General features: G+C 50.6%; 1 protein-coding gene across 1 annotated transcript; it reads left to right on the forward strand.

Moving 5' to 3' along the window:
* Positions 1-72: 72 nt before the first annotated feature.
* LOC138813950 (biogenesis of lysosome-related organelles complex 1 subunit 3) lies at positions 73-3626 on the forward strand. Its single transcript, XM_070002563.1, has 3 exons — positions 73-120; positions 475-1080; positions 1388-3626. The coding sequence occupies exon 2, from the start codon at positions 484-486 to the stop codon at positions 1069-1071; it is 588 nt and encodes a 195-aa protein (XP_069858664.1). The 5' UTR covers positions 73-120; positions 475-483; the 3' UTR covers positions 1072-1080; positions 1388-3626.
* The last annotated feature ends 5690 nt before the right edge of the window (positions 3627-9316 follow it).

The raw sequence follows: 9316 nt of genomic DNA on the forward strand, positions 1-9316 counted from the left end.
ACGCCCACCCAGCCTGTTGCTCTCCTATTGGCTAGAATTGTAGCCCGCCCATCTCCCACAGTGAAGCTTCACTTCCGCCAAGCAGCTCGCCTCGCAGGTTGTCTGAGCTTCGGAGACGTGGTACGGCCTGGGCGTGGGGTGGGGTGGGGGGGTCGCGGCGGATCCGGGACCCGCGGGAGTGCGTCCTCCCTCCGGGCGTGGCCGTCCTTCCTGTGACAGGCCGTGGGGCGGCTCCCCACGGTTCCCCGCGTGCTTCCGGGTGTGCGGTGCGGAGGGTGTGGCCTGTGGTGGGAGGCAAATTCGGAAAGAGCTCGGGTGGGAGAGAGCCTGGGAGCCGGGCCCGGGGAGCTTCGGTGGGCCCGCGCCTCAGTTTCCCCAGCCGTCGCCCCCCGCCGTTCACGTCGAGAATTCCTCAGCCTGGGAATCGGGTTTCCCGCCGACCCCTCGCTCCTCTTCCCTCCCCTCTCCCAACAGCCGCGCGCCATGGCGTCCCGGGGTCGTCGGCGGAGGCCGGGCACGGTGGTGCCGGGGGAGGCGGCCGAGACGGACTCGGAGCTGTCGGCGTCGTCCTCGGAGGAGGAGCTGTACCTGGGCCCGGCGGGGCCGACGCGCGGCCGCCCCACGGGGCTGCGGGTGGCCGGGGAGGCGGCGGAGACGGACTCGGAGGGCGAGGCGGAGCCGGCGGCGGCGCCCGGGGACCTGCCTCCGCTCGTGGTGCAGCGCGGCGCGGCGGGCGAGGCCTGGGCGGCGGAGGAGAGCCCGGCCGCCGCGCCCGCGCGCTCGCTGCTGCAGCTCCGGCTGGCCGAGAGCCAGGCGCGGCTGGACCACGACGTGGCGGCCGCCGTGAGCGGCGTGTACCGCCGCGCGGGCCGCGACGTGGCCGCCCTGGCCGGGAGGCTGGCGGCCGCGCAGGCGGCGGGGCTGGCGGCCGCCCACAGCGTGCGCCTGGCGCGCGGGGACCTCAGCGCGCTGGCCGAGCGCCTGGACATCGTGGCTGGCTGTCGCCTGCTGCCGGACATCCGCGGGGTGCCGGGGACCGAACCCGAGCAAGACCCGGGGCCGCGGGCCTAGCCGGGCCCGGTGCGTGTGTCTGTGTGTCTCCCCCCTCCCCCCCCCCCCCCCCGCACCCGTGATCACCTGATTGCTGCCTCTGGGGCCTGGCTCTGTCCCGTGCCACCCACCTGTCACTACCCCTCTCCTGGTCATGCTGGGACTTGAGGGCTAATCTGGACTCCCTCCCTGGAGAGAGCTCTGATTTCTCTCCTTGGATCTCACACCACTCCTGCCCCTCTCTGCCTTTTGTTTGATTCTGTTCGTACCCGTGCTGGGGCTTGAACTCAGGGCCTGGGTGCTGCCTCTGAGACCTTTTTTTTCCCCTCCGCTCAAGGCTGGTGCTCTACCCCTCGACCCACAGCTCCACTTCCAGATCAGAGTCTTACAGATCTTCCTGCCCTGGCCGGCTTCAAACTTTAATCCTCGGGAGCTCAACCTCCTTCCTGTGTAGCTGCGATTTACAACTGTGAGCCGCCAGCTCACACTGCCTGGCTGGCCAACGTCTTCATCTCAGCCTCAGGATGGAGAGGGGAGGAAGAGGCCGATGGACACATCAAACCTCAAACCTTTCCTTCTCCTGGTCAGTGCCTCTTGCTTCCCACCTGAGCCAGGAATCAAGCAAGCTGGTGATTTTCCCTCAGACCTCTAGCCCTGACTTGTGGAAGGCGAGGTCTCCCTCACTGTTTGCCCTGGTTGTGCATTTGTTTGTATTAAATTAATTCAACACACCGTTTTGGAGGTCCCAGGCCTATCCCAACTGCCAGTCTCTGCCCACACAGAACTCACAGTGCAGTGAGGGAGGAATAGACCTTCATAAAACATTCTATTAATAGTCTGGGTAATCACAATTGATGGCATAGACGGATTTCCTCTTGCACTATGATTAGAATCCTAAACGTGTAGGTGTGACAGACTGACTTGGCCTGGGGAGGGGGTGGTCACATGACTTCCCTGAGGCCTGATCAACAGGTGAGAGGGAGTGAGCTGGAGAAAACCAACCTGAATTGTATGTGCAAAGGCCATTGTATGTGATCAGCCAGGCTGTAAGCCCAGTGTGTTAGCTTCCCACGCACTGTGACACAGTGCTTGAGGTAATCAGCCTACAGCACAGAAAGGTTTATATTGGCCGATGGTTTCAGAGGGCTCAGTCCACCGTCACGTGGCTCTGTGGCAGGAGGCTCTTCATGGTATGCACGAGGCACTTGGTGATGAAGCAAAGGGCTGGAGTCCCAATCAATATCTCCTTCCAGTCCGTGCCCCACCCCATGACCTAACTTCCTTCCATTAGGCCCCTCCCCTAAAGGTGCCACTATGTCCCAATAGTGCCACAGATTGGGGACCTAGCCTTGGGATTCATGTAAAGACTCCCCTGCCCCCAGCCCCATCTTTCAAGTTACAAAGAGCACATGGAAATCGCACAGGCCAGAACGGCAGAGTGGACTTGAAAAGACCGTTTGACAATTCTGCCAATGCGGAAATGCAGGACCTTGGGCTAGGCTGTTTGGGAAGAAACAGAGGCCCCTGTGTGAACCACAGTGCACTGAAGACCTGCGGATGCTTTTCTTCCTTGGTGTTTGGAGACTGTGTCAGGCTGGCCTTGAACTTGCGATCTTCCTACCTCAGTCTCTGGAGTGCTGGGAATACAGGGCTGAGCCTCCATGCCTGGCCTGATGGAATCAGTTCTGGGTCCCACAGCACTGGGCTAGGCCCTTGGCTGAGTCTCCAGGGGGGACTTCCTGTGTGGACGAGGGGCAGGGCTCTGAGCAGAAGGAACAAGGACTCAGTAGACACATCTTGAACCACTATGTGCATAATGGCAGGAAAGCATGACTGGAAATTTTCTATCTCTAGGAAGAGAAGCGAGGCTCTGCTAAGGCATCAGCCAGCTCTGAACTCCTACAACACTGGCCACTTGGAGCAGAGTCTACTGGGCTCCGTGCTGCCCCTAGAGCTGGCACCTGTACATCCTGCTCCTGCAGGGACCAGGGAGGCCCAGGGAACAGCCTGGACAGCAGAACTGTATTAGCCCTTTTCTCTGACTCTCTACCGCCCTCTACTGGAAAGCCTGTATAGAACACAGCAGTCTCCACAGTTCCCAACCCCGCACAGTGGTTCAAGTTGAGCCTGGTTCTGACCTTCCATTTTTCCCTTCATGCTAACTTTAAGGACATGGTAGCACTGTAGCTTGTTTAAATTTTTCTTCTCTGTTTACGTCCATTGAACCCAAGGTTTGGGGCCTGGTAGGCAAATGCCCTAACTCTGAGCCACATTTGCTGGCTTATTTGTTATTCTTATGATACTAGAATTTGAACTCAGGGCCTCATGCTCTCACTAAACTTTCTTGGCTCAAAGCTAGATCTAGCCTCCTTAATATCTGGCATTACAAGTGTGAACCACCAGGGCCTGGCTGCACATAATTAGTTCAATTTTCCTATCTGTTGCACTAACTCAGAATTAGTCCTTGGAGAAAATGTAACCATTCCACAGGGAAAAAGACATACAGTGTCATCTTTTCCTTAAAGTTTTTCAGCATTAAAGGAATAAAACTCTATGAACATAAATTTAAAAGTTGACTCTTTTTTTTCTTGCTTTCCTAGTCATAGAATAACGTGAAAATACAGTTTTCTTGGCCAGCCTCGTTAGAAAAGTCCTTGAGATTCCATTTCCAATTAACCAGAAAAAGCCAGGCAAGAGGTGTGGCCACATGTTAGAGTTCTGCCTGGCACGCAAACTTGAGACTTCTGGGGGGGAGAGGGGGAAGGACTTCATGTTGACCTTGTAATGTCAGATTCATAAACAACACAAAGATTACAGCAGGAAGCCTCCACTTCACCACACATTATTTAGAATTCTGAAATAGTGCCAGGTGTGGCAGCATATGCCTATAATCCCAGTACTCAGGAGGACGAGGTTGGAGGATCAGTTCTAGGTTAGTTTGTGCTACACAGTAAGACCACCTATCTGGGGAAAAACAAACCCCAAACACCAGGGCTGGGAATGTGGCTCAGTGGTAGAGTGCTTGCCTAGCATGCATGAAGCCCTGGGTTCGATTCCTCAGTACCACATACACAGAAAAAGCTGGGTGGCACTGTGGTTCAAGTGGTAGAGTGCTAACCTTGAGCAAAAGAAGCTCAGGGACAGTGCTGAGGCCTTGAGCTCAAGCCCCAGAACTGGCCAAAAAAAAAGTAAAACAAAAACAGAAAACACTACCCCCTTCAAATATAAGATTCCAGCCAGGCACAGGTGGCTCACGCCTGTCATCCTTAGCTACTCAAGAGGCTGAGATCTGAGGATCACAGTTCAAAGCCAGCCCGGGCAGGAAAGTCCATGAGACTCTTACCTCCAATAAACCACCAGAAAACTGGAAATGGCACTGTGACTCAAGTGGTAGAGTGCTCGCCTTGAGCTGAAGAGCTCAGAGTTCAAGCCCCATGACTGACAAAAAAAATAAGATTCCAGGCTGGGAATGTGGCTTAGTGGTAGAGTTCTTGCTTAGCATGCATGAGGCTCTGGGTTTGATTCCTTGGTACCACATAAATAAATTTTTTAAAAAAAGTAAGATTCCCACTTCTATTGTAGCTGTACTGGGATTTGAACTCAGGGCTTGTGATCTTGTTAAGGCCTAAACTCAGTGACTTGAGCCACACCCCCAGGTAGCCACGCCTCTGCTTCTAATTGGTTTTTCTTGGGTTAGGGGCGTGGCTCAAGTGACAGCTGGGGAAGGTGGAACTCCAGGACTTAATCCCATATTATAGATAGATAGATAGATAGATAGATAGATAGATAGATATAGATATATAGATATATATACATATATACACATACATACATATATATATATATATATATATATATATATTTATATATATGCTCGTCCTTTTTCTCGGCTGATCCGGTGCTCCGTGACTTAGTTATCCACTCGCACGTGAGCGGGCATTTGGGTTGTTTGCCCTCCCCGGGTGTGCATTACAGGTAAAACGCGTATCTGCACAGGTGTTTCCTCTCTCCTAGGTTGGTACCTGAGGGCCCCATGACGCCACCGTGTGGTCAGTGCGAGTAACTTCAGGGAACGAAGTAATTTTTCCGCTGTGGGTTTTAAAATTTTATTTTGTGCCAGTCATGGGCCTTGAATTCAGGTCCTGGGAGCTGTTTCTGGGCTTTTTTTTTTTTTTTTCCACTCAAAGCTAGCACTCTACCCTTTGAGCCACAGATCTACTTCTAGCTTTTTAGTGATTGATTAGAGAGAGAGTCTCATGGATTTTCTTGTCCCCCACTGGCTTTGAACCTTGATCCTTAGATCTCAGCCTTCTGAGTAGCTAGGATGACATGTATGAGCCAACGAAGCCTGGCTCTTCTAGGACTTTTAGAATTGTTGGTTTTATGTATAGAGCTGTAATCCATTTTCAGTTACCTGTTGTATAGAAGATCTTTATGTTTAAAGCACATTTCTTTCATTTTTATTGCTATTTGTTGAGAGAGGGTCCTTTTCTCTCCATCTCTCCTGCTGGGATTTACAGGTGTACATTACCATGACCAGCTAACACACAGTTGTTTGGGACAGCATATGTTTGGACTTTATGCAGACTGACAATCTTTGTCTTGTGATGAATTAGATGTTTGCACAGTTTGGGTCCAATGTGATAATCTGTACAGACCCGTGTAAATAGATTCCTTGTCTATTTTTTTATGTCTCTCTCTCATCTGGTATGTATATACAAACACACACACACACACACACACACACACACACACACACACACACTATTTTTGACCAGTCCTGGGGCTTGAACTCGGGGCCTACGCACAATCCCGAGCCTCTCTATGCTCAAGGCTAGCGCTCTACCATTAAAGTCACAGCACCACTTCCAGTCTTTTCTGTTTATGTACTGAGGAATTGAACCCAGGGCTTCATGCATGCTAGGCAAGCACTCCACCACTAAGCCACATTCCCAGTCCTATATATAGGTATATTTTTAAATTTATTTTTCCATTTGGTCTTTGTTGTCCTCTTTTCATATTCTTTTGGATTCATGAGATTTTTCATGATCCCATTTTATTTTCTTTGTAGGTTTATTTTAGTTCTGACTCTTCATTTTGTTATTCCAGCGGCTCCTTTGGATTGTGGAACATCTGTGGCTGGTCATGGATGCCTTCGGGGGTCAGGGCATCCGTTCACACTGGCACGCGAACCTCAGGAGTGGCCTACCCCTCCTCCCGCATGGGCTGTATGCTGGCTCCTTTCCTACGGTTCATCTCTTCATCTCATGGTGCATTAGAATTATTTTTGTTTAAATAGAAAAGGTTTAGTTGGGGGCTGGGAAGGTGGCTCAGTGGTAGAGCGCTTGCCTTGCATGCCTGAGGCCCTGGGTTCGATTCCTCAGCACCACATAAGCAAAAAGAAAAAAGCCAGAAATGGCACTATGGCTCAAGTGGTAGAGCGCTAGCCTTGAGCTGAAACACTGAGGGACGCCGCCCAGGCCCAGAGTTCAGGCCCCACGACCGGACCCAAAAAAAAAAAAAAAAAAAGAAAAGGTTTAGTTGGGAAGTGGTGGCTTAAAGTGGTAGAGCACTAGTCTTGAGCAAAAGAGCTTGAGAATCCCAAGTTCAAGGATAGTCTGGGTAGAAAACTCCTCCAGACTCTCTCTCCAATTAGTTAGCCAAAAAGCTGGGCTGGAGGTGTGGCCCAAATGATAACAGGACAAGCTGAGCTACCAAACAAAACCTATCAAGCGAGAGGTGCTGAGCCTCACAAGACCCTATTTGGGAGAGTTTTTTTAAAAAAAAAGCAAATTTTTAAAATAGAGCAAAATTCAACTCCATTGGACTGGGAAGATGGCTCAGTGGTAGAGCACTTGCCTTGCATGAATGAGGCTCTGGGTTCCATTCCTCAGTACCACGTAAGCAGAAAAAGCCAGAAGTGGCCCTGTGGCTCAGTGGTAGAGCTTTCCCCTTGAGCTGAAGAGCTGAGGGACAGTGCCTAGGCCCAGAGTTCAAGCCCCACGACCGAAAAAAAAAAAAATCCAGCCCCATGCTGTTTACAAAAGTCAGCTATTACAAAATATTTTCTCTGTCCTGACAGAAATCAATAACAGGAAGATAGCTCAAAAAAAAAAAAAAAAAAAACCACAAGTATTTGCAAAGTAAATAACCCAGAGGTCAAAAAAAAAGAGAGAAAATAAAAATGGCCTAAAACTAAATTAAAAAAAGAAAATTGCAGCTGGGGTAATGGTGAACCTCATCCCTAGCTTTGCCAATTAAAAAACAAAATCAAATTAAAAAAAAAGAAAGTCAGGCTTGGCCATGGTCTCCGGCAATTCCAGAATCTGTTAACATGCCAGCAGTTATTTACCACTAAATAACTAAGCTAAGCATGTGGACATTGGGTTATTATGAGTTCTCCATGTTCAGCTACTGAGTATTGAACTTGGGCCTTCTGCTGGCTGGGCAGAGCGGCTCAACACTTTAGCCACGCCCAGAGACACGCCCCCATGGAAACCACGCCCCGCCAATGCCCCGCCCACAAAGCCACGCCCCCTAACCTCTCCATTTCTTTCGTTTGGATTCCGCTGTCCAAGTACTTGTTCTTGTCAACCTGCTTAGTCATCGTTGTGTGGTTCTCTTTGAATAATTCCAACACCGAAGAATGCTGACATCTTTCAGGAACGTACTGAGTATTTATTTATATATCTTGTTTATGAAGCATCCAAGGCATGTGGTGATCATTGAAAACCTCAGAAAATAGGCAAATTCCTGCTCGCAGCTGAGCCTGACAATTTTGCCAACTGCTCTGTCTGCATTTTTTATGATAATTATTTGATTTTACTTAGATTTTATACTGTTAAAAATTACCTTGGATATACTGGGGTTTGAACTCAGGACCTCGTACTCACTGGGCTGGGTTGCTCATCTGGTGCTTTGCTCCTTGAGCCACACCACCAGTCTAGCATTTTGCTAGTTAATTAGAAATAGAGTGTAATAAACTTTCCTGTATGGCTCTGAACAATGATCCTCCAGAGCTCAGCCTCCTGAGTACCTTTCGTTCTATTCCAGATTAGCCTCAAAGTTACTATCTAGCCCAAACTGGTCTTGAACTTGAGATCTTCAGGCCTCAGTAGGTTTCCTTGAGTGCTGGGATCACAGATGTTCAACACCATGCCTGGCTGAACTGTTGCATGGGCTTGCTCTTGAGAGAACACCCGAAGTTAGGTGGTTGTAATTTGTAGATCTTTCTGTGTATCCTGCTTTCTACAGGAGTTCCTTCCCGCCAGCCCCCCACTCCTTCCCCCCCCCCCCCCCCCCGCCAGGGCTTGAACTCTGGGCCTGGGCACTCTCTCCAAGCTTTTTTGCACAAGGCTAGTGCTCTACCGCTTGAGCCACAACACTTCTGGTTTTCTGGTGGTTCATTGGAGATAAGAGTCTCAGAGACGGGCTGGGAAGGTGGCTCAGTGGTAGAGCGCTTGCCTTGCATGCATGAGGCCCTGGGTTTGATTCCTCAGCACCACATAAGCAAAAAGAAAAAAGCCGGAAGTGGTGCTGTGGCTCAAGTGGTAGAGTGCTAGCCTTGAGCTGAAGAGCTGAGGGACAGCACCCAGGCCCAGAGTTCAGGCCCCACAACCGGACCCCAAAAAAAAAAAAAAAAAAGAGTCTCAAAGACTTCCCTGCCTAGGTTGGCTTTGAACTTCAAGCCTCAGATCTCAGCCTCCTGAGTAGCTGGGATTACAGGTGTGAGCCACCAGCACCTCCCAAATTACAGTTGTGTGTGTGTGTGTGTGTGTGTGTGTGTGTGTGTGTATGTATGTGTGTGTGTCAGTCATGGGGCCTGAACTCAGAGCCTGGGTGCTGTCCCTCAGCTCTTCAGCTCAAGGCTAGTGCTGTATCACTTGAGCCACAGCACCACTTCCAGCTTTTTAGCAATCTACCACTGAGCCACCTTCCCAGCCTGTTTTTTTTTTCCCTTTTCCAAGCAACATAATCTATGGCTTAGAAGGGGGATCAAGCAGTGTCTACCTGCAGGTCTAATGGAGCTGAAGATGTCCCCAGTGAACCCTGCTTCTCACTGGACAATGTAGAGCCCGTAACAGATGAGAAAGCCAAGAGCTTTCATCCGTTCCACTGTGCACATTGAGACAGGAGGTTCAGATTCAGAGCAGCTGACGCAGCTCCCTCCACCTCTGTTACATAGTTTGGAGTTTGAACTCAGGCCTGGGAGTTTGCTGGGCTGGTGCTCTACCACCAGAGCAGCGCCTCCAGCCCTAAGGTTTTC

The sequence above is a fragment of the Dipodomys merriami genome, unplaced genomic scaffold (assembly GCF_024711535.1).
Source record: "Dipodomys merriami isolate MVZ:Mamm:240054 unplaced genomic scaffold, mDipMer1.0.p SCAF_106, whole genome shotgun sequence".
Taxonomy (NCBI): Eukaryota; Metazoa; Chordata; class Mammalia; order Rodentia; family Heteromyidae; genus Dipodomys; species Dipodomys merriami.

Coding starts and splice junctions, on each gene's coding strand:
- LOC138813950 (XM_070002563.1), top strand. CDS start 484: ATGGCGTCCCGGGGTCGTCGGCGGAGGCCGGGCACGGTGGTGCCGGGG.